Below are 25,833 nucleotides of genomic sequence, written 5' to 3'. Positions count from 1 at the left end.
GTGAAGTTGTCCAATGATGGCGTCTGTGAGACCAGGGACGCTGTGCCAAGCTCTGCAATGCGACTCAGTGCGGCGCCTGCAGGTCGAGGTACAGGCTAGCGACTGTTGACGCTGTCAGTTATTTTTCTTTTAAAGTGCAGGGGACACAGTTCCCAAAGCTGCAGGTTTAGGAAACTGAAGTCTTTGGTGTCCCTGAGACTTCCAATAGGAGGCAAGCTCTACTCACAGCCCTTGGAGAAATCTCTCAAGCAGGACACACAGCAAAGTTCACCCTTTGCACTCTTTTCAGGCAGAATCAGCGACTGCAGGCCAGTCCAGCAAAGGGACAGTACTCCTTCAGCTCTTCTCCTGGGCAGAGGTTCCCCTTGATATTAGATACTAAAAGTCAAGGGTTTTGGGTCTTCTTATACCCCGTTCTGCCTTTGAAGTTAGCAAACTTCAAATCAGTCTCAAGTGTTTGCAAGATCCTTACTTGTCTAGTCCAGGCCTCAGACACACACCAGTGGGCTGGAGAATGTATTCTGTGAGGGCAGGCACAGTCCTTTCAGGTGTAAGCGACCACTTCTCCCTTCACTCTAGCTCAGATGGCCCATCAGGATATGTAGTCTACACCCCAGACCCCTTTGTGTCACTATCTAAAGGGAATTTGCAACAGCCAAACTGTAAAACTAACCCAGACTGGGAATTCACAAACCGGCAGTCACAGAATGGTTTAAGCAAGAAAATGCCTACTTTCTAAAAGTGCCATTTTCAAACTCAAAATCTAACAACCAACTTCATTAAAACCTGTATTTCTCAATTGTGGGTTCAGAGACCCCAAACTCCATATTTCTATCCGCCCTCATTGGGACTCTGTGCTTTAAAGTTATTTAAAGGCAGCCCCCATGCTAACCTATGAGGGAGATAGGCCTTGCAACAGTGAAACCAGAGTTTGGAAGTATTTCACTGTTAGGACATGTATACCATACCAGTACATGTCCTACCTTTTTGAATACGCTGCCCATGGGGCTACCTTAGGGGTGCCTTACGTGTACCAGAAGGGAAGGTTTGTGTCTGTCAAAATTGCACACAGACACAGCAATGGCAGGTCTGAGTCATGTTTACAGGGCTACTCATGTGGGTGGCACAATCAGTGCTGCAGGCCTACTAGTAGCATTTGATTTACAGGCTGTAGGAAGTTGGCTCTGTATGTGCTATTTCAAAGTAAGGAATAGCATGCACAGAGTCCAAGGGTTCCCCTTAGAGGTAAAATAGTGGTAAAAATAGATAATACTAATGCTCTATTTTGTGGTAGAGTGGTCGAGCAGTAGGCTTATCCAAGGAGTAGTGTTAAGCATTTGTTGTACATACACATAGACAATAAATGAGGTACACACACTCAGACACAAATCCAGCCAATAGGTTTTGTATAGAAAAATATCTTTTCTTAGTTTATTTTAAGAACCACAGGTTCAAATTTAACATGTAATATCTTGTTTGAAAGGTATTGCAGGTAAGTACATTAGGAACTTTGAATCATTTCAATTGCATGTATACTTCAAGTTATTCACAAATAGCTATTTTAAAAGTGGACACTTAGTGCAATTTTCACAGTTCCTGGGGGAGGTAAGTTTTTGTTAGTTTTACCAGGTAAGTAAGACACTTACAGGGTTCAGTTCTTGGTCCAAGGTAGCCCACCGTTGGGGGTTCAGAGCAACCCCAAAGTTACCACACCAGCAGCTCAGGGCCGGTCAGGTGCAGAGTTCAAAGTGGTGCCCAAAACGCATAGGCTTCAATGGAGAGAAGGGGGTGCCCCGGTTCCGGTCTGCTTGCAGGTAAGTACCCGCGTCTTCGGAGGGCAGACCAGGGGGGTTTTGTAGGGCACCGGGGGGGGACACAAGCCCACACAGAAATTTCACCCTCAGCAGCGCGGGGGCGGCCGGGTGCAGTTTAGAAACAAGCGTCGGGTTTGCAATGTTAGTCTGAGAGATCAACGGATCTCTTCAGCGCTGCAGGCAGGCAAGGGGGGGCTTCCTCGGGGAAACCTCCAGTTGGGCAAGGGAGAGGGACTCCTGGGGGTCACTTCTGCAGTGAAAGTCCGGTCCTTCAGGTCCTGGGGGCTGCGGGTGCAGGGTCTTTTCCAGGCGTCGGGACTTAGGTTTCAGAGAGTCGCGGTCAGGGGAAGCCTCGGGATTCCCTCTGCAGGCGGCGCTGTGGGGGCTCAGGGGGGACAGGTTTTGGTAGTCAGTCGTAGAGTAGTCCGGGGGTCCTCCCTGAGGTGTTGGTTCTCCACCAGCCGAGTCGGGGTCGCCGGGTGCAGTGTTGCAAGTCTCACGCTTCTTGCGGGGAGTTGCAGGGTTCTTTAAAGCTGCTTCTTGAAACAAAGTTGCAGTCTTTTTGGAGCAGGTCCGCTGTCCTCGGGAGTTTCTTGTCGTTGTCGAAGCAGGGCAGTCCTCAGAGGATTCAGAGGTCGCTGGTCCCTTTGGAAGGCGTCGCTGGAGCAGAGTTCTTTGGAAGGCAGGAGACAGGCCGGTGAGTTTCTGGAGCCAAGGCAGTTGTCGTCTTCTGGTCTTCCTCTGCAGGGGTTTTCAGCTGGGCAGTCCTTCTTCTTCTTGTTGCAGGAATCTAATTTTCTAGGGTTCAGGGTAGCCCTTAAATACTAAATTTAAGGGCGTGTTTAGGTCTGGGGGGTTAGTAGCCAATGGCTACTAGCCCTGAGGGTGGGTACACCCTCTTTGTGCCTCCTCCCAAGGGGAGGGGGTCACAATCCTAACCCTATTGGGGGAATCCTCCATCTGCAAGATGGAGGATTTCTAAAAGTTAGTCACTTCAGCTCAGGACACCTTAGGGGCTGTCCTGATTGGCCAGTGACTCCTCCTTGTTGCTTTCTTTGTTCCCTCCAGCCTTGCCGCCAAAAGTGGGGGCCGTGGCCGGAGGGGGCGGGCAACTCCACTAAGCTGGAGTGCCCTGCTGGGCTGTGACAAAGGGGTGAGCCTTTGAGGCTCACCGCCAGGTGTCACAGCTCCTGCCTGGGGGTGGTGTTAGCATCTCCACCCAGTGCAGGCTTTGTTACTGGCCTCAGAGTGACAAAGGCACTCTCCCCATGGGGCCAGCAACATGTCTCTAGTGTGGCAGGCTGCTGGAACTAGTCAGCCTACACAGACAGTCGGTTAAGTTTCAGGGGGCACCTCTAAGGTGCCCTCTGGGGTGTAGTTTGCAATAAAATGTACACTGGCATCAGTGTGCATTTATTGTGCTGAGAAGTTTGATACCAAACTTCCCAGTTTTCAGTGTAGCCATTATGGTGCTGTGGAGTTCGTGTTTGACAAACTCCCAGACCATATACTCTTATGGCTACCCTGCACTTACAATGTCTAAGGTTTTGTTTAGACACTGTAGGGTTACCATGCTCATGCACTGGTACCCTCACCTATGGTATAGTGCACCCTGCCTTAGGGCTGTAAGGCCTGCTAGAGGGGTGACTGACCTATTCTTGCATAGGTAGTGAGAGGCTGGCATGGCACCCTGAGGGGAGTGCCATGTCGACTTACTCGTTTTGTTCTCACTAGCACACACAAGCTGGCAAGCAGTGTGTCTGTGCTGAGTGAGAGGTCCCCAGGGTGGCATAAGATATGCTGCAGCCCTTAGAGACCTTCCCTGGCATCAGGGCCCTTGGTACCAGTTACAAGGGACTTACCTGGGTGCCAGGGTTGTGCCAATTGTGGAAACAACTGTACATTTTAGGTGAAAGAACACTGGTGCTGGGGCCTGGTTAGCAGGGTCCCAGCACACTTCTCAGTCAAGTCAGCATCAGTATCAGGCAAAAAGTGGGGGGTAACTGCAACAGGGAGCCATTTCTTTACACAAGCCCCCCCCACCCCCCAGCCCACAGGCCAGGAGACTCAGCCAAAGCTGGAAGAGTCTTCCTAGTCTGTCAGGCGAGGAAGAGTAGAGGAAATAGGCTGGTTTGTTGCAGGGCCTACTCTGCCTTACATCCTCCTGTTCAGGTCATTCCCTCTGGGGAACTGACCCACTTCCACAGTGATAGGACCTAGTCTGAACTGCCTCTTGTCTGTGCTTTATATGTCTTTACCCATTCTCTCTATTTTGAGGTCAGAGGTATCCACCTCTGCTAATCTTATCTTAGCCAGGGTCACCCCTAGCTTACCCAAAGAGGTTACCCAGAGCTGGAGTAACCCCACCATGACCAACAGGGTCAGGGGGCCTAACTTGTTATTTGGCATGGGGTCAGACCACCATGCCAAGGATAGTGCAGCCATAAAGGCTAACACCCAGCAGAGGCCACTGACAGCTGTCAGTGCCCAGAACCACACCTTTAGCTCTTCACCTACAAGGGAAGGGGCTAAGTTACAGGCTTCTTTGGGTTCAGGGTGCCTGTCTGCTGTATTAGAGTGGGGGGTTACCACATCTTGTAGTAAACACCCTTCTTCCACTCTTTCTTCTGTTAGCTGAGGAGCCACCCACTCAGGCTTAACAGTTGCCTGACTAGCCAGGACTTCTTGTGGGTCAGGTTGGACTTTATCAGAGCCATTTTTGGAGTTCTCCCCTACTGGAGCAGAATCTCCTTGGCTTGCTGGAACCTTGGCTAAAGGTTGTCCACCTTTCCTACTCTGTTTCTTTTTCTTTTTCTTCTGGGGCCTACTTGCATTTACTGCAGAGGCAGGCACTCCAGAATCCTTGGGAGAGGACTGGCCCTGGACCAGTTCTTCTCTTAGGCTCTGACTAACCTCTGGGTAGTCATTTCCAAGGAGACAATCAAGGGGGAGGTCTGTACTGACTACCACCCTTCTCCAGCTAAAAGTTCCACCCACTTCTATGGGCACAAAAGCCACAGGCCTATTAGTGACCCTGTCTGGGCTAACTCTTACTCTGGCCATCTCACCTGGGATGTACTGGTTTGAGAACACCAGCCTGTCATGCACAATAGTGTGACTGGCACAAGTGTCTCTCAGGGCAGTGGCTGGGATTCCATTCACCTGTAGGTGGTGGAAGTGTCTACTTCCCTCTGGAATCTCCAACTTACCTGTTGGGCCCTTTTTCCAGTTGAAGGCTATGAAGACCTCCTCATCTGAGGAGTCATCCCCAATGGCTACACTGGTCACCCCTGGGATTTTGCTAGGGGGTTTGTTTTTGGGACAAGAAGTGTCCTTGGTGTGGTGCCCTGTCTGTTTACAGTTATGGCACCATGCCTTAGTGGCATCCCAGCTCTTACCCTGGTACCCACCTTTGTTTTGGGTTGTGTCTCTGGGCCCACCCACCTGGTCTGGTTTTTGGGGGCCTACAGGGGACTCTTTTTCTTTGTTTCTAGTGTCACCCACTTTCTCCTGGGGAGGCTTTGTAACCCCTTTCTTTTGGTCACCCCCAGTGGAAGTTTTGGTTACCCTAGTCTTGACCCAGTGGTCTGCCTTCTTTCCCAATTCTTGGGGAGAAATTGGACCTAGGTCTACCAGATACTGATGCAACTTTTCATTGAAGCAGTTACTTAAAATGTGTTCTTTCATAAACAAATTATAAAGCCCAACATAGTCATACACTTCATTTCCAGTTACCCAACCATCCAGTGTTTTCACTGAGTAGTCAACATAATCAACCCAGGTCTGGCTCGAGGATTTTTGAGCCCCCCTGAATCTAATTCTATACTCCTCAGTGGAGAATCCAAAGCCCTCAATCAGGGTACCCTTCATGAGGTCATAAGATTCTGCATCTTTTTTAGAGAGTGTGAGGAGTCTATCCCTACACTTTCCTGTGAACATTTCTCCAAAGGAGAGCACCCCAGTGAGATTTGTTCACTTTTCTGGTTACACAAGCCCTCTCAAAAGCTGTGAACCATTTGGTGATGTCATCACCATCTTCATATTTTGTTACAATCCCTTTAGGGATTTTCAACATGTCAAGAGAATCTCTGACCCTATTTATGTTGGTGCCACCATTGATGGGTCCTAGGCCCATCTCTTGTCTTTCCCTTTCTATGGCTAGGATCTGTTTTTCCAAAGCCAATCTTTTGGCCATCCTGGCTAACTGGATGTCCTCTTCACTGGAGTTACCTTCAGTGATTTCAGAGAGGCTGGACCCTCCTGTGAGGGAGCCAGCATTTCTGACTACTATTTTTGGAGTCAGGGTTTGAGAGACCCTGTTCTCCCTAAATAGGACTGGTAGGGGGGAATTTTCCTCCAAGTCACTATCTTCATCCTCTGTGTTGCCATCCTCAGAGGGGTTGGCCTTTGCAAACTCTGCCAACAGCTCCTGGAGCTGTAGTTTGGAAGGTCTGGGGCCCATTGTTATTTTCTTTATTTTACAGAGTGACCTTAGCTCCCTCATCTTAAGATGGAGGTAAGGTGTGGTGTCGAGTTCCACCACATTCACATCTGTACTGGACATTATGCTTCTAAAAGTTGGAATACTTTTTAAGAATCTAAAACTAGTTCTAGGTTCTAATTCAAACTTTTACCAAACTTTTAAAATCTAAAAGAAATGCTAACAGGGACTAACACAAGGCCCTAGCAGGACTTTAAAGAATTTAGAAAACTTTTTCAAATTGCAAAAATCAATTTCTAATGACAATTTTGGAATTTGTCGTGTGATCAAGTATTGGCTGAGTAGTCCAGCAAATGCAAAGTCTTGTACCCCACCGCTGATCCACCAATGTAGGAAGTTGGCTCTGTATGTGCTATTTCAAAGTAAGGAATAGCATGCACAGAGACCAAGGGTTCCCCTTAGAGGTAAAATAGTGGTAAAAATAGATAATACTAATGCTCTATTTTGTGGTAGTGTGGTCGAGCAGTAGGCTTATCCAAGGAGTAGTGTTAAGCATTTGTTGTACATACACATAGACAATAAATGAGGTACACACACTCAGAGACCAATCCAGCCAATAGGTTTTGTATAGAAAAATATATTTTCTTAGTTTATTTTAAGAACCACAGGTTCAAATTTAACATGTAATATCTTGTTTGAAAGGTATTGCAGGTAAGTACATTAGGAACTTTGAATCATTTCAATTGCATGTATACTTTTCAAGTTATTCACAAATAGCTATTTTAAAAGTGGACACTTAGTGCAATTTTCACAGTTCCTGGGGGAGGTAAGTTTTTGTTAGTTTTACCAGGTAAGTAAGACACTTACAGGGTTCAGTTCTTGGTCCAAGGTAGCCCACCGTTGGGGGTTCAGAGCAACCCCAAAGTTACCACACCAGCAGCTCAGGGCCGGTCAGGTGCAGAGTTCAAAGTGGTGCCCAAAACGCATAGGCTTCAATGGAGAGAAGGGGGTGCCCCGGTTCCGGTCTGCTTGCAGGTAAGTACCCGCGTCTTCGGAGGGCAGACCAGGGGGGTTTTGTAGGGCACCGGGGGGGACACAAGCCCACACAGAAATTTCACCCTCAGCAGCGCGGGGGCGGCCGGGTGCAGTGTAGAAACAAGCGTCGGGTTTGCAATGTTAGTCTATGAGAGATCAACGGATCTCTTCAGCGCTGCAGGCAGGCAAGGGGGGGCTTCCTCGGGGAAACCTCCACTTGGGCAAGGGAGAGGGACTCCTTGGGGTCACTTCTGCAGTGAAAGTCCGGTCCTTCAGGTCCTGGGGGCTGCGGGTGCAGGGTCTTTTCCAGGCGTCGGGACTTAGGTTTCAGAGAGTCGCGGTCAGGGGAAGCCTCGGGATTCCCTCTGCAGGCGGCGCTGTGGGGGCTCAGGGGGGACAGGTTTTGGTACTCACAGTCGTAGAGTAGTCCGGGGGTCCTCCCTGAGGTGTTGGTTCTCCACCAGCCGAGTCGGGGTCGCCGGGTGCAGTGTTGCAAGTCTCACGCTTCTTGCGGGGAGTTGCAGGGTTCTTTAAAGCTGCTTCTTGAAACAGTTGCAGTCTTTTTGGAGCAGGTCCGCTGTCCTCCGGAGTTTCTTGTCGTTGTCGAAGCAGGGCAGTCCTCAGAGGATTCAGAGGTCGCTGGTCCCTTTGGAAGGCGTCGCTGGAGCAGAGTTCTTTGGAAGGCAGGAGACAGGCCGGTGAGTTTCTGGAGCCAAGGCAGTTGTCGTCTTCTGGTCTTCCTCTGCAGGGGTTTTCAGCTGGGCAGTCCTTCTTCTTCTTGTTGCAGGAATCTAATTTTCTAGGGTTCAGGGTAGCCCTTAAATACTAAATTTAAGGGCGTGTTTAGGTCTGGGGGGTTAGTAGCCAATGGCTACTAGCCCTGAGGGTGGGTACACCCTCTTTGTGCCTCCTCCCAAGGGGAGGGGGTCACAATCCTAACCCTATTGGGGGAATCCTCCATCTGCAAGATGGAGGATTTCTAAAAGTTAGAGTCACTTCAGCTCAGGACACCTTAGGGGCTGTCCTGACTGGCCAGTGACTCCTCCTTGTTGCTTTCTTTGTTCCCTCCAGCCTTGCCGCCAAAAGTGGGGGCCGTGGCCGGAGGGGGCGGGCAACTCCACTAAGCTGGAGTGCCCTGCTGGGCTGTGACAAAGGGGTGAGCCTTTGAGGCTCACCGCCAGGTGTCACAGCTCCTGCCTGGGGGAGGTGTTAGCATCTCCACCCAGTGCAGGCTTTGTTACTGGCCTCAGAGTGACAAAGGCACTCTCCCCATGGGGCCAGCAACATGTCTCTAGTGTGGCAGGCTGCTGGAACTAGTCAGCCTACACAGACAGTCGGTTAAGTTTCAGGGGGCACCTCTAAGGTGCCCTCTGGGGTGTAGTTTGCAATAAAATGTACACTGGCATCCGTGTGCATTTATTGTGCTGAGAAGTTTGATACCAAACTTCCCAGTTTTCAGTGTAGCCATTATGGTGCTGTGGAGTTCGTGTTTGACAAACTCCCAGACCATATACTCTTATGGCTACCCTGCACTTACAATGTCTAAGGTTTTGTTTAGACACTGTAGGGGTACCATGCTCATGCACTGGTACCCTCACCTATGGTATAGTGCACCCTGCCTTAGGGCTGTAAGGCCTGCTAGAGGGGTGACTGACCTATACTTGCATAGGTAGTGAGAGGCTGGCATGGCACCCTGAGGGGAGTGCCATGTCGACTTACTCGTTTTGTTCTCACTAGCACACACAAGCTGGCAAGCAGTGTGTCTGTGCTGAGTGAGAGGTCCCCAGGGTGGCATAAGATATGCTGCAGCCCTTAGAGACCTTCCCTGGCATCAGGGCCCTTGGTACCAGGGGTACCAGTTACAAGGGACTTACCTGGGTGCCAGGGTTGTGCCAATTGTGGAAACTGTACATTTTAGGTGAAAGAACACTGGTGCTGGGGCCTGGTTAGCAGGGTCCCAGCACACTTCTCAGTCAAGTCAGCATCAGTATCAGGCAAAAAGTGGGGGGTAACTGCAACAGGGAGCCATTTCTTTACACAGGCCCTGAGCTCTTCTAGTGCACTTTACTAAGGACTGCACTTTACTAAGGACTTGCCTGTAAATCAAATATGCCAATCATGGATAAACCAATCAACAGTACGATTTACATAGGGAACACTTGCAGTGTAGCACTGATTAGCAGTGGTAAAGTGCACAGAGACCATAAACCAGCAAAAACAGACTGGATGAAATAGGAAGAAGGCAAAAAGTTTGGGGATAACCCCGCAAAAAGGGCCATTTCCAACACCGCCTGTTTTGCTGATTTCTTTTTTGCTGGCCTTAGGATTCTGTGTAGCTTACCAGTGCTAAAGTGCTTGTGTTCTCTCCCCTAAACACAGTAATACTATTGTATCCCATCTGACATAATTAATTTACCTAAGTCCCTATCAAAGTGCACTAGGGTGCCCAGGCCTGTAAATGAAATGCTTCTAGTCCGCCTGCAGCACTGATTGCGCCACCCGCTTAAGTACACCGTTAAACATGTCTGAGGCCTGTCATTGCATCACCTGTGTGCAGTTTTGAACTGCTGTTTCTACCTGCCAAAATAAACTTTTTGTCTGGCCCAAACCTTTCTCTTTAATATATGTATATAGGTAGGCCTGGGACAGCACAGGAGGCATGATGCAATGTATTTAAAAAAATAATAATAATAAGTAGGACGTCTGCTTCTTAGTGTTACACATCCTGGAGGTGAAAAACCTACCTTTTTGTTTTTCACCCCCCCCCCCCCCCAACAAGGCCTATCTCTCCCATAGATTAACATTGGAATTGCCTTATTACACTTTACAAGTGTAATTTCCAAATGGGAAGAGAGCCCCCCTTCAAGTTTGGTGTCTCTGGAATCACAATTTAGAATCCTAACTTGTGGTGAAGTTGGATTTTTAAATTGCAGTTCTGAAAATGACAGTTTGAGAAAGTTGGCATTTTCTTGCCTTAACCCTTTGGTGCTGGCAGCCTGTCTCTGGTTACCTGACTGGGTGCAGTGGTGCATCAAGTTTTTCTCCCAGTCAGCTGCACACAATGGGAGCTTAGGTGTAACTTGATGGGCCACTCTGGGCAGAGTGGGAGGAAGGAGCTGGACACGGCCTCACTTGTATCTGAATAGGCTGTGTTCCGTCCCCATACAAAGGGCTACATACAACCTCTAGCTAGTCTGGAGCCATGGCAGAGAGGGCATGGCTTCTGTGCACTTCAAAGGCATGTCTTTGAAGTTTCCCCACCTAAGTGGCACCACTGGGTATAAGAACTGGACCGCAGACCACTTCTGGACCTGTGGATACTCTACCAGGAAGGACTGCTGTGCAGCTGAAGGACTGGCTGCTGGGCTCCTGTTTTGCTGTGCTGACCTGCTGCCCTCTTGCCTGGTAGTGATGACTGGACCTGAATCTCGCCAACCCCGAGTGATTCCAAGGGCTAGTTGGCTGGTCTCCTGATTGGAAGGCTGAGGGGCACAAAAGATTTCCAACCACTCTGCTTCTGCACCTGGACTCTACCATCTGTGAGTCTACCCTGATAAGTAGTGCTGCCTCGATCCTGTCCCCTTTGGAGTGGGCCTTATGTGCTTCCCAGCAGAACAGATGCATCCTCTGAGTGGTGCATCCCGGAGTAGAACCAACGCGTTTTTATAGCGGAGTGCTGCATCCTTTTGCAGAGCTGACACATTGCTGCTGCGTGGATTTGACCCAACACAGAAAACGTGCATCGCTTTTGCATCTTGGGTTTGACGCATAGCCACCAGAACCACCACTGCTCGATGCATCCGCAGGTAATCACTTTGTCGACGGCAGCCTTGATGCCACTGAAGTTCCACTCATCTGAACTGACGCATTACCTTGGCTGCGCAACACACCACTGATGCTGGCCTTCACATCACAAGCTCTGTCAATGGGTTCCTTGACAGCAATGCAACAGGACCTCTCACTACATCACGGAACCAAGGCAGCACATCTGCAGCTTGGATCCACGCAATGCTCCGCTACCAGGGTTTAAGGCACTTTGTTCAGTGGGCTTGTAACTGGGTCATGAAATTTTGACTTTGTCCTGGTTCGGTGTGACCAGATACCCTTGGTTAGGGCTTTTTGCTTTTGGGCACTATACTGTTTGCCATCATTGCTGCATACTTGTAAACTTGTTTCTCCATCATTAGTGTGTATGTGTGTGTGTATGTATGTGTGTATGTATGTGTGTATGTGTGTATGTATGTGTGTATGTATGTGTGTATGTGTGTATGTATGTGTGTATGTGTGTGTGTGTGTGTGTGTGTGTATATGTATATATATATATATATATATTTATATATATATATATATATATATATATATATATATATATATTCATGTTCCTGTCTTGTGGAAGCAGTAAAGCATTGTTATTGCTTACCTAGAAGCTAATGAGAAAAGGGGATTCTGGCATTAAGGCTTTACAGCAGAGCAGCAACACTGAAAACCATCTCTTCTGAACATAGGAAAGTGCTCCATGTCAGGACTATGGTACGTTGCTTACTAATGTAGGTGTAAAACATTTTTTAAGTGTCATCGAAATTTGTGCAAGCATGGGAATCCATTCAAAAGTCCTATTCCTGCTTTATGGTTGTAGTATAGCAAGAGAAAAGCTGATGTATAGGTTTGACATGTTGTGCCAACAAGGTTTTTGCCCCCCCTCTTTTTAGTTACTCAGTTTATTTTAGCGACCATATAAATGATTAGACAAAGATCAGTTTGGATCCCTCAACTGTTATCTCAATCAAAATTGTTCTAGTGTAGTACACTAGAGTTATTGGAAACTGCTTGTTACTAGGCCTCCAAGGCATGGGTTGCATGCGTGTTTCTCACTAAGCCTTCAGAATTCGAATCATGCAACTGTTTCCCACAGTTTGGCCTTTGTGTACCAGATTTAGCATTTGTCATGCTGATGTAAGTGCTGCTGATTTACATTTCATGATTTTGTTATTTAGATGAAGATGGCAACAACCAGTGGCCGGAAGCACTTAAGTTCCTGTTTGATTCAGTCAGCTCTCAGAATGTGGGATTACGAGAGGCTGCGTTGCACATCTTTTGGTACGTAACTTGCTTACTGAAGATTAGAGGTAAGAAGTTGGTTTCTAATATTTGCACAAGTTTTCCACAAGAGCCGAAGAATATTGTTTTAAGAAGTCCTTGAAACAATGTTCAATCCGGTCTCAATGACCCATTGAATGTGTCAGTTCTTCAAAACCTTTAATCAAAGAAAGCAACGTTCTGTAGTGATTATTGCTGGTGATGGTTTTGATGCAGGACCGAGCAAAAAAACAGGTGTTTGTTTCTTCACTGAATGGTCCTTTAAGTGAGATGCTTGTAAACCCCAATATCTTGGTTTGATTTTTCATTGTAGGAGATGATGTAACAGATTCTTCAGCTCCAGTAGATGTTTTCTTTTTTTGCAGTCTTGCTGTTCTATTTAATATCCTTTGTGGGCCTTCTACTACAGTTAGCAGTCGTAAAGCTGTGTGCTATGCAGTTGCCATTGTAGTTAGTGCTGCTTAGAGCCTGTAAAACGTTGTGCAGGTCTACCTGTGTTTTGAGGCAAGTTATTAAGCCAGTTATTGCAAATCTCCTAAAATAACATCTACAATTTTCTCTACTTATTCCTTTGATTCGACTCGGCATTGATTACATGTTCTCCCTCATGGTGTATTTGTTCAAAGATTGTGTAGAATGGCCTCATGTCAGAGGATGATAAACACTTTCCTGTTACTTTTTACAGGATGGTTTTAGTTAGTTTTCTTACTTCTGTGCTCTGATGTATGGTTGAGCCTCTTATCTTTGATTACTACCTCTTGAGTCTGCTTTATCAGCACATTACACTTGTGACTTACTAACCAGTGACCTTTTCTAACTGGAGTCATTCTATTGGCGTTTTTTGTATCTTTAAATATTAACTCTTGTGTTTTCAGGTGGACCTACTTATTTGGCATTTCTGAAGACTGCTGTTGACCTCGAGGGCATTTCTTATGTTTAATTTCTGGCCCTTGACTCGTATTATAACCATATAACGAGATACTCCTAGCCACCACACCTCCTTCCTACCATTTGTTTGGCTCCCATTTTGATTTCATGGAACTCTTCATGCTTTCTTAACACAAGTGTTCCTGCCTACGGGCTGACAGTCCAGTTGTTTGTGTGTATTTATTTTATATATATATATATATATATATATATATATATATATATATAGCTACTTGATAACACTTCCACAGATGCTTGTAGTCTCTTCACCATTCAGTACATTTGTAATGTAATCTCCCTCAATCTTCCTACTCTTTGTAGGAAGCTGGCCTGGTGTGTGGTGAATACCTAAGGTATTAGAGCCGTGTAGTCGGTGTCTAGGAAGCCAGGCTCTCTAGAGGTAGCTGTGGATGAGCAGCCAAGGCTTATCTAATAGACATGAAATAACCACACATTGTTACAAAAACAAAGGTACTTTATTTTAGTGAGACAAATACTAAAATACTCTATAGGCAATATTCTGTTACCATGTGAGTAAACACTATTATAGGCACCTTCATTGTCAGGAATGAGCATAGAAAACAGGGCTATAACAATAAACAAAAGTGACCCTAGGGGAAGCTCAAACTATATACTAAACAAAGGAATGCAAATAATGGACCCCCACCCAGGTAAGTGGAATCTGTAGAGGGGAGCTATAGGTACTAGGAACCCCAAAAGGTAAGTTACAGAGTGCCCATCAGCGACCAGGAGAGACGAGGTAAGTGCCCCCAGAAACTTTGTGAAAGAACTGTTCAAGACTGCAAGAAACAGAAGATGGATCCAGACAGAAGAGGACCTGCAAATGAAGGGGACCGAGTCCAGTTGGAGTGGCTGGTTGAGGCAGGAGCCTCAACCAACCCTTCTGGTGGGGAAGGAGCCTCAACCAACCCTTCTGGTGGGGAAGGAGCCTCAACCAACCCTTCTGGTGAGGCAGAACCAGGTCGATGGTGGAGATGAGGAGTCTGCTATGCAGCACAAGAGCCGCATGTCCAGGGGTACGTACCGTCCTGCAAGGAGCGACAAAGACTCACCACCTCCAAAGTCAGACAGCTGGTAGAGGGGACCTAGGGGACCACTCAGAACGACCACCTGTGTTGCATGATCCACGCAGAGTTGCAGGAGAGAGGATCCAAGTGACGGGGTGGGAAATATTTCAGTTGCTGGAAGGAGCCTGAGAAACCATGTTGCAGGGCAAAGCCATCACTGGAGCTGCAGATTGTAGGTTCCTGTGGAGCCCAGTTGCGGTTCCAGTGGCCAGAAGTCTAAACGTTGCGGAGGAGTCCTGCTGGAATCTTGTACGTTGAATCTAAGGACCCACCCAAAATAGACCCTAAGTAGCCCTGGAAGTGGCATTGGTCACTTAGTAGGGTGACCATTTATCGGAAGGGGCCTGTGATGTCACCTGCCTAACCTGGCCACTCAGTTGCGCCCAGAGGCCTATGACCACCTTAGATTCATGAAGGTAGAAACAAGTGGCCATCTGGAGGAGCTCTGGGCACCACCCCTGGGTTGGTAATGGACAGGGGAATGGTTCCTCCCTTTTTTTTTTTTTCATTGTCCAATTTCGCTCCAGAGCAGGGCCTGGGGGGTCCCTGAACCAGTGCAGACTGGTTTATGCAAGGAGGGCAGCAAATGTGCCCTTAAAAGCATACCAGTAGCTTGGGGAGGCTACCCCTCCCAAACCATGTAACACCGATTTCCAAAGTGAGAGGGTGTTATCTCCCCCCAAAAGGAAATCCTTTGTTCTGCCTTCCTGGGCATGAGCTGGTCAAGCAGCAGGAGGGCTTAAGCCCATCTGAGGGGTGGCAGCAGCGTGGGCTTCCTGGAAAACCCCAGAAAGCTGTTGGGAGCAATGCTGGGGGTCCTGTAAGGAGCCCCCAGGGTGCATGGAATCGTACAACTAATACTGACAACAGTATTGGGGTATGATTGCGACATGTTTGATACCAAACATGACAAGGTTAGGAGTTACCATTATGTAGCTAGACATAGGTAATGACCTATGTCAGTACACGTGTAAAATGAAGTCCCCTTATTCATGAAGTCTGGGGAAAATGGAGCTTGAAATCATAGGGGCTCCTCTGCTCATGCAGGGGTGCCCTCACATACCAGTCCCAGCCCCCAAATTTAGAGGGAGAGCGTAGTCACTAGGGTACTGGTTAGCAGGATCACAGTGAACATACTCAAAACATGCATCGGGCAAAAAGTGGGGGTAACCATGCCAAAAAGAGGGTACTTTCCTACACACTTAGCCTTGTTTTGCATTTTTAGGTATTCAGTCTCGCTCTAGCCTATCCAGTTGCTCTGTAGTGGTTTGAAATGTTGCTATTGTATGCTAGATGATGCCACACTCTTGAACTTGTGGTTGGTCAAGTGCCTGTACAATTGGCTTCGAAGTAGATGTAGTTGAAGACAATTAGGCCCCTATTTATACTTTGACGCCGGCTAAAGCCATTCCAACGCGCCATGCGGGCGCCGTATTTATGGAATGACGTTAGCTGGCGCTGCAGACTGGTGTGCGTAAAAAAAAATAAAAAAAAATAAGACTCACACCAGGCAGCGCCGGCGTATGGGAAAATGGGGGGTTGTGCGTCAAAATGGGGCAAGTCAGGTCTGAGGCCAAATTCAGGCCTCAAACCGGATTTGCGCCTTTTTTTTTTGTTTTTTACGCCAAACCTCCATTGACATGACTCCTGTCTTTGCTAAGACAGGAGTCATGCCCCCTTGCCCAATGGCCATGCCCAGGGGACTCTTGTCCCCCTGGGCATGGTCATTGGGCATAGTGGCATGTAGGGGGGCCCAAATCAGGCCTCCCCCCCCCCATGCCACAAAAAAATAATCAGAAAAAAAATACTTACCCGAACTTACCTTTACTTCCCTGGGATGGGTCCCTCTATCCTTGGGTGTCCTCCTGGGGTGGGCAAGGGTGGCAGGGGGTGTCCCTGGGGGCAGGGGAGGGCACCTCTGGGCTCCTTCCGAGCCCACAGGTCCCTTAACGCCTGCCCTGACCCAGGCGTTAAAAAACAGTGCCCATCAGGCTGTGCGTCGTTTTTTAAGGCCCACCCCCTCCTGTGCGTCAAAATTACGTCAGAGTATAAATATGGGGCACAGGCCTTAAAGTCATTTTTTGGAAGGGAACGCCTACCTTGCATATAATTAACGCAAGGCTGGTTCCCCCTTCCAAAAAATGACGCACATGGTGGAATTTTGACGCCCGCGGGGTCGGACGTCAAAGTATGAATATGGGGCAGGGTTTGCGCCGATTGTGCGTCAATTTTTTACGCACATTCGGCGCAAACAGAGTATAAATATGCCCCTTAGTATGGCTTCTATTGCTCTCCTGATGCCTCTCTATTCAAAGAACACTTTCAGTTAAGGCTCATCTTATGCTAGACTATGAAGTATAAAATGTAAAGTTTGGGGTCTTCAGGGAATACTCAGTGGTCCTACACGTAGACATAGGTTACAGTACTTCATCCCAAGTTTGCTGCTGGGTCTGGTTTCTTATCTGCAAGTTCTCCATCTGCCTTCTATCTTCGCATAGTCACAGGCCTTTGCATGCTTAAGCAAGGCCGCTCGTCCCACTTTGATGCAAGTTGCACTATTATACTTTAGGAACAGGTTTCTTGGCCCTACTCCTATCCGGTACATTTTGACCGGTAGTATCCAGTTAATGATAAGTTTTGATCCTGCTCTGACTAATGTTCCTTTTCATGGATTCACCAGCTAATGGTAGAGGTATGTTCTCTTTTCTCACATTGATTATTGCTTGCATAGCACTTTAACTTGCTGGTAAATGGTATTATGTCAGGGTGTGGCGAAAGGTATGCTTTAAATATCTGGCTATTAAGCCCTGACCAGCAATCCACCTTGGAACCCCCTTCATATTCAACTCCACCAAACTGTACACCCCTGTTAGGTTGGGGATGGGGGTAGGTTCCTAATACTGAGAGGGTGGACCGCGATTAGAAAATACCTTGTAGAAGATGTTTTAATATTGGAATGAGTAGGAACCAAATGAACAAGTCAGATCATTAGTGTAGGAGGTTGGCTCAGTTTTTATAGTGTACTCGTATGGTATAACACCCTATACTGAGTCCTGGCAACCCTTGGTGCTAGTGAATAGGTGTCCAGATAGTTTCTGCTACAGGTACTTGAAGCAAACAGCTAAAGCTTATCCAGGAGGAATGTAAAGCACTTGTAATACCACAGTCAGACAATAACTTAGTCACAAGAAAGAACCACACAGATACTCTATTACAAAACTACTACTAAACTGACATTGGTAGATCTCCCTTGGAGATATGGCTTACAATTTTATGCACACAAAATAACCAGTAAAAATAGTATATAAATACACAGGGCCCTAGGGGAGGACCGCACCATACTAAAAAGTGGAATGTGAAAGTGGAACTCCAGCCAAGGTGAATGTGTTGGTTGGTTAGGGGCCGGGTCCAGTTAGGCACCCCAGAGGTAAATGTAGTAGGTGACCCCAGCAACAAGGAGTACGTCAGTTACCCCCCCCCCCCCCCTGTTGACCCATAGGCTAACACCGAAAGCTGTGGTTGGAGTTTGTGGAATTCAGGACCCTTCCCAGCAGACCCAGAGGAAACCTGTGGGCAAGAGGATGGTTGGAGAGTACCGTACCCCAGGATACCCAGTAGACGGGAGTACCTACACCAGATCCCCCAGATGCAGAGGGAAGAAGGAACTCTCAGACTGTGGATGCCTTGGATTGCGCAGCGAAGGAAGGGGACATTGTCCAGCACCCAAGGAGGGTGCCCAGGTGACGCAGGTATCAATGCCCACCCTCCTGAAGATGAAATCCCTGCAAGTCAGTGGGAGACTTAGTGCACCCGTAGGCCTGCAGAAGTTGATGGAGCCCCCACGAGTGACCCACAGGCGCCAGACACTGAGTCACAAGGAGGCCTTACCAGCCCAGCAAAACAGAAGTCCTACGTCGCAGAAGTTGCAGGATAGGAGCTGATCTTCGGTTTGCAGAGTGCTGGGGGCTGAGGCTACTAGGAGGCTCAAGATCTCCTGGAGGAAGAGCCACCAAGCCTTGGCAAATGCAACAGTGTCAGTGCACAGGAGAGCCAATCCAGTGGCAGTAGCAAGGGCCAAAATCCTCCAACTTCAATAGAAAACCAGCAGGACCCAGAGGAGGCCACAGACTTGCCACTTGTGTTTCAGGATGTTCAGATGCAGCAGATCCCACCAACCTATATGTAAAAAAATGCCTCCTTGGCATGGTTCCCCCCTGACTTTTTGCTTTTGCTGATGCAAAGTTTTGATTTGAAAGTGTGCTGAGGCCTGCTAACCAGGCCCCAGCACCAGTGTTCTTTCCCTAACCTGTACCTTTGTTTCCTCAATTGGCACACCCTGGCATCCAGGTAAGTCCCTTGTAACTGGTACCCCTGGCACCAAGGGCCCTCATGCCAGAGAAGGTCTCTAAGGGCTGCAGCATGTCTTATTCCACCCTGGGGACCCCTCACTCAGCACAGACACACTGCTTGCCAGCTTGTGTGTGCTAGTGAGGATAAAAAGACTTAAGTCGACATGGCACTCTCCTCAGGGTGCCGTGCCATGCCAACCTCACACTGCCTACAGGTGTAGATAAGTCACCCCTCTAGCAGACCTTACAGCCCTAAGGCAGGGTGCACTATACCATAGGTGAGGGCATAAGTGCATGAGCACTATGCCCCTACAGTGTCTAAGCAAACCTTAGACATTGTAAGTGCAGGGTAGCCAGAAGAGTATATGGTCTGGGAGTCTGTCATACACGAACTCCACAGCACCATAATGGCTACACTGAAAACTGAAGTTTGGTATCAAACTTCTCAGCACAATAAATGCACACTGATGCCAGTAGTTTTATTGTAACATACACCCCAGAGGGCACCTTAGAGGTGCCCCCTGAAACCTTAACCGACTACCCGTGTAGGCTGACAGGTTTTAGCAGCCTGCCACACTCCAGACATGTTGCTGGCCACATGGGGAGAGTGCCTTTGTCACTCTGTGGCTAGTAACAAAGCCTGTACTGGGTGGAGGTGCTTCACACCTCCCCCTGCAGGAACTGTAACACCTGGCGGTGAGTCTAAAATGCTCACCACCTTTGTTACAGCACCCCAGGGCACTCCAGCTAGTGGAGTTGCCCGCCACGGCCCCACTTTTGGCGGCAAGGCCGGAGGAGATGATGAGAAAAACTAGGAGGAGTCACTGGCCAGTCAGGACAGCCCCTAAGGCAACCTGAGCTGAGGTGACTCTAACTTTTAGAAATCCTCCATCTTGCAGATGGAGGATTCCCCCAATAGGATTAGGGATGTGCCCCCCTCCCCTCAGGGAGGAGGCACAAAGAGGGTGTAGCCACCCTCGGGGCTAGTAGCCATTGGCTACTAATCCCCCAGACCTAAAAACACCCCTAAATTCAGCATTTAGGGGCTCCCCAGAACCTAGGAACTCTGATTCCTGCAACCTAAGAAGAGGACTGCTAAGCTGAAAAACCCTGCAGAGAAGACTGAGACACCAACTGCTTTGTCCCCAGCTCTACCGGCCTATCGTCCCACTTCTAAAGACACTGCTCCAGCGACGCTTTCCACAGGGTCCAGCAACCTCTGAAGCCTCAGAGGACTGCCCTGCATCTAGAAGTACCAAGAACTCCCGAGGACAGCGGCTCTGTTCACCAAAGACTGCAACTTTGCAACAAAGAAGCAACTTTGAAACAACACGTGTTTCCCGCCGGAAGCGTGAGACTTGGCACTCTGCACCTGACGCCCCCAGCTCGACTTGTGGAGAACAATCACTTCAGGGAGGACTCCCCGGCGACTGCGAGACCGTGAGTAGCCAGAGTTGATCCCCCTGAACCCCCACAGCGACGCCTGCAGAAGGGACTCAGAGGCTCCCCCTGACCGACTGCCTGCTTCAAAGACCCGACACCTGGTAAAGGCACTGCATCCGCAGCCCCCAGGACCTGAAGGATCCGACCTCCAGTGCAGGAGCGATCCCCAGGTGGCACTCTCCCTTGCCCAGGTGGTGGCTACCCCGAGGAGCCCCCCCCCCCCCCTTGCCTGCCTGCATCGCTGAAGAGACCCCTTGGTCTCCCATTGATTTCTATTACAAATCAGACGCTTGTTTGCACACTGCACCAGCCACCCCCGTGCCGCTGAGGGTGTACTTTGTGTGGACTTGTTCCCCCCCCGGTGCCCTACAAAACCCCCCTGGTCTGCCCTCCGAAGATGCAGGTACTTACCTGCTGGCAGACTGGAACCGGGGCACCCCCCTTCTCCATTGAAGCCTATGCGTTTTGGGCACCACCTTGACCTCTACACCTGACCAGCCCTGAGCTGCTGGTGTGGTAACTTTGGGGTTGCTCTGAACCCCCAACGGTGGGCTACCTTGGACCCAAACCTGAACCCCGTAGGTGGTTTACTTACCTGCAAAAACTAACAAACGCTTACCTCCCCCAGGAACTATTGAAAATTGCACTGTCTAGTTTTAAAACAGCTATATGTCATTTATATGAAAACTGTATATGCTATTTTGCTAATTCAAGGTTCCTAAAGTACCTACCTGCAATACCTTTCATTTGAAGTATTACATGTAAGTCTTGTACCTGTGGTTCTTAAAATAAACTAAGAAAATAGATTTTTCTATACAAAAACCTATTGGCCTGGAATTGTCTGTGTGTGTTCCTCATTTATTGCCTGTGTGTGTACAACAAATGCTTAACACTACTCCTTTGATAAGCCTACTGCTCGACCACACTACCACAAAATAGAGCATTAGAATTATCTCTTTTTGCCACTATCTTACGTCTGAGGGCAACCCTTGGACTCTGTGCATACTATTCCTTACTTTGAAATAGTGCATACAGAGCCAACTTCCTACACCGTGGATGTCTTGAGAAGCCTGTGGATGCAGGTAAGTGACTTTCACTCCAAGGGAGATGATTCCTTGCTTCCTGGTGCAAAGAGACTCCTTGTGACATTGGAGTATGCACAGCCTTGCATGCTGCAGAGTTATTGCAGGATCCACAAACAATGTTGCAGTGGGAGCCTTCCCACCAGCCGCAGCAGACTTTTTTTGGTTCCAGGTAAAGACCAGCAGCAGTTCCAGGGGCAGAAGATGTCTTGCAGAGTTCCTTGTAGAATCTTGCTTCACTAATCCGAGGACCCACCTACCTGGGAGCCCTTAACTAATGCTAAAAGGGGTGGGGGTCCCTCTCTGCAGTGACCCACTACCGGAGGGTGTCTGACGTCTCCTACCTGGTCTAACCATCTAGTAGCTCCCAAAGGCCTCTGCACATCTTATTTTCAAGATGGCAGAATCAAGTGGCTGCCTGGCAGAGCTCTGGGCACCTCCCTAGCGGAGGGGCGGGACATACTAACACCAGTCAAAGTGTTTATGAATTTTATACAGTTTCGTTTCTGAAGACTCTTTCCACTTAGGTCATTGTTCAAGCTGCAAGAGAATAGACAAGAAGCCACAGAAAAGTAATCCTATAGTTGGCTTGTATGTGAAGGGCTTTCCAAGATAACTAATTAGGAGCCTTTATCCACTTAGTGAAATTCTAGTGTCTTTCGACCCTCTCCTATTTTAGTGTCTCCTTGGAACAGGCTGGGGGAGAACTGGAGTGGCCTGCCTAAAAAGATAGGGAGGAATGTTTGTTAGAGGGAATGAATTGATATGTTGGCCTTCTGTGTTTGAGATGTTGGCTTTAAAAGTGGATCCTTAAGTCCTTATGTTTTCGTAGACGTAAGGGTTGTTTGTGGGACTTATACATGTGTGGGATTGAAAGTGCATTCACAAATTAACAAAGTATTTTTTAGGTTGCTGGAATTATTCATGTTGGACATGCTCAGTGTCAATAAATACCTTTTTGTTTTCCCATTTGGGCTCAAACGGTGTTAGGGATCCGATGAGCTAGGACTCATCGCATCTTCGCTGAATTGGAGGCATTCACTTCTTCGGAGCCAAGGACCGCTCTCGGGAGCCAGTACTCAGCCTCCCTTTACTGTGCGGTCCCGATCTGGCTGGGCTTCTGTAACGCGGCTGAATGGCATGTGCAAGATTTGCATTGCAGGTTGTGGCCACTCACTTTCAATTGGTGCACATGATGGGGTCCTCACACTGGCCATCATAGAATTTGAAGTTAATACTTGGGGGGTGTTTTTTTTTTTTTTTTTTCACATCAGTTACAGTTCATTGTAATTCATTTTCATTATGAAACTGGTCCAGGAAATGTTCTAGTAGTGGAGTGGTCAAATTCGTGCATCTGATCCTAGATTTGTGTTGGGTAATACATTTCTGGCGTTCTTGGTTGATCTTTCTTACTGATGTACACGTGTAGTTTTTTTTTTTTTTTGTTTTTTTTTTGTTTTTTTTTGGAGAAGCCGAATATTCCATAGATGAAACTTTTGGTTTTCTGATTTGAAAGGCCTAATGCGTGTATTTGTTGTTGTGAAGCCATACCTTCTATTGTGTTTGAGCATAATGTACGTTAGCAGCAGTAATGGTGTTTTATTAGCTGGCGAATTGCTATGTTCTGGCAGTGTTTTTTTTTTTTCTCTCCATTTTATCAAGCATATCTGCTCCCAATAGGTAAATGCAAAGGCTTCTTTTTTATAAATTTAGATTATGTATGTATAATATAGTGTGTGTGTGTATGTATGTATGTATATGTGTGTATATATATATATATATATATATATATATATATATATATATATATATATACACACTCATGAATCAGTTTCGTTTGTACTTTTTTTTTTTTTTTTTTTTTTTTTTTTTTTTTAAATCCCAGAAATGTCTGTACCAGGCTGTTTTCATGTCCACCTTCACTTTGTTTTGTTTGAAGATGGCAACCATTTGGTTTGTACTGCTTTTTGTAGGCTTATGGCTAACCAATTCTGTAGAGGCTTACTGAAGTGTTAGTAATTGCTGTCTCTGAATAGGCTTGCCTTCTCCTTTTTATCCTAGTTCCATTCCAGGTGACAGATGTTTAGGAGGATTCACCACTACGAATCTCCCCAGAGCCATACTGTCGTGGCATTTGCCCAGTATACATAATTGTTAGCTTGAACTAGGAAAAAAAGCTCAAACCTTCCTAATAAGACAAACAAATCGGAGGTTCTCTCTTTCTGACTGTCTTCCCGTAATACCTATTCACCTGTTCACTGCTTTTGAGACCGCAGCTAATTAAGTGCGTGCCTAGAAAGAGGTTGAGTATAAGTATGGGAGTTAACTGTATACCTTTCTCCTGCTGTTAAGCTGCAGTAGAAACCCTGGTAAGTGGAACTTGACATTTTTGCTTTGTATGCTTTATACTTTTTCCTCAACTTGACCCCAATTGACTTTGCATCAGTGATGAGGCGTCTGGGGCAAGACCCTCACTTCTGACCATTTTGTCTGCTCCCTGGCTTCTAGCTTGTCTAACAAACTGCAGATCTAACAATCATACCATTCTTGCTAGCTGACTTGAAAAGGCTTACTTTCTTTAGACTGACTTAAAGCAGGCTAATTCCTTTTAGCCACAGTTTCCTCGATTACTGTTCGACATTATTGAAATATTCACAACATACACTTTTTTTTTGGTACCCGTTACTCCGCTGTCAAGCTTGTCTGTGTTCTCAGGACTAGCGAAAAATGGATCTGTCTAATTATTCTTGGGCTCAGTTCATTTCTCATTGCCAGGCGTGCTTCATCTAACTATGATGGACTTTTGGTTCACTCCAACTGTTATTAGGTCTATTTATTGTTAAAATGGACCCCCCCCCCCCCCCCCCCCCCCAGATGAAGCATAGTCCTTGACTTAAAAGTCAGCTGCTTTGGCTATGTTTTCTCCTGTGACAACAATACCCCTATTAATGCACCTTGTTTACATTGCATGTTTGTAATTATGAACCCATATGGCACATATTAGAATTACAAACGCACATTAAGTAGGACATATCACATCCTACTTTCCACGTAATCTTGTGGATCTGCAATTTTCAAAACAAGTAAAACATAGCGTGCCACCAGATTTGTGCTTTATAGAGTGCACAAATACTCAAGTGTCCTGGCTCTAAGCTAAAGAGGAGAGCAGGTTATTGTTGAAAGTCAGTTTTTTGAAACGTTTGCGAAATCTCATGAGATTCAGATTGCATGGCCTAAGAGAATGCTCCAGGCCTGTGGTGTGATGACTGAAAAGGAGTGAACACTTCACATTCTTCCCCCCCCCCCCCCCCATGCCCTGAAAAAAAAAATCGGTTCTACAAAACCCCAGTAAGAGCACTGGATGAGCGATTTCTTGAACTAGGATGTATAGCTGTTGGAGGTGCCATAAAGAACCTTGTAGCAAAAACAGAGTGCCTTAAACACTTTTTAAAAAAATATATTCTGCAAATTAGGACACACATTAATCCCCCAGCGCATCCACACTTTCGTTTTACTGTGTACAGCAAACCAGTTGCATCCCACCCAGCACTTACGATTATAGGTGCTCCAGGTGGTAGTCTGGATGTCAACCACCCAGCCCCCTTCACTGTGACTGTCCCCCTCTCCCCGGGCATCCTCAGAGCTATTCATCAGGCACTGGTATGCCCTCCAGGGCCCCATACCTTCTCAAATTTACTACGGCATACCTGACTTTGGTACCACATTCACTCTGCCTCCATACATTGATTCATCCCCTCCCACCACATGGTCCTAGTGGGTGCGACAGCTCCTCCTGCACCTGGCCAGGTCACACTTGGCTACGTCACAATCCAACTTGCAAAACAGCAATTGCTTCTGAAGGATATCAACATCATTGAGTATGCTCATAATATTCTGTTATGGTGATGCAGTAATGAGAGCCCTCAATACTGATTCCAACTTGCCAATTTTCCCTTACGATAATCCGGAAGCCCCAGAGTTTGTGAAGGAGTGTACCTTCAACCGTACAACAGCAGAGGCTAATTGGGGGTACTTGCTTGCTCTCACCATTTTGTAGACTCAGGATATGTTCTAGTATACCCTATGGAGAATTCTAAACTGTATTAAATACAGCTTGGCTCTAAAGCATTAGCGATGCTTCAGAGTCGACATCTTTCAGGTTCCTGATGTCCCTTTGCATCACTTAGTATAGTGCAGTAAAGGTGGGGAAAGTGCTTTGTGGACCAGCACTTCCTCCAACTCCCATGTCTCCAGTGGGGAGGATGCAGGGAAGTCTAAATCCAGGATTCGGACCTCCCTGAGGGCATGTATAAGTTGCATGTATTTAAACCATTGGGTCTCAATGAGAGCGTATTCCTCTTGTAGGGCTGCAAAGGACTGAACCTCCCCACCCTCCAGTGCATCTCCCAGGGTCTCAATCCCAGTGTGTTCCCATTGGCCGAAACCAGCTAGCTTGCAAGTCTCCAGCAACACCGTACCACTCCAAAGTGGGGTGGCTAGGGTAATTTTGCCCTGCCAACCCTTGGCACTGGTGACATCATCCCGGGCCTTTAATGT

The 25,833-nt window shown here is 47.4% G+C and overlaps 1 protein-coding gene across 1 annotated transcript in view; it reads left to right on the top strand.

The window, feature by feature from the left end:
- IPO5 (importin 5) overlaps positions 1-25,833 on the top strand; it is a 531,657-nt gene that overhangs the window by 32,923 nt on the left and 472,901 nt on the right. Inside the window, exon 4 of the mRNA XM_069205185.1 lies at positions 12,285-12,387. Coding sequence (XP_069061286.1) covers positions 12,285-12,387 — 103 coding nt within the window. The remainder of the gene's footprint in view (positions 1-12,284; positions 12,388-25,833) is intronic.

Source organism: Pleurodeles waltl, chromosome 8, assembly GCF_031143425.1.
Source record: "Pleurodeles waltl isolate 20211129_DDA chromosome 8, aPleWal1.hap1.20221129, whole genome shotgun sequence".
In the NCBI taxonomy this organism is placed as follows: domain Eukaryota; kingdom Metazoa; phylum Chordata; class Amphibia; order Caudata; family Salamandridae; genus Pleurodeles; species Pleurodeles waltl.
Note: the sequence above shows the minus strand (reverse complement) of the source record. Positions and strands in the feature narration are given on the sequence as shown.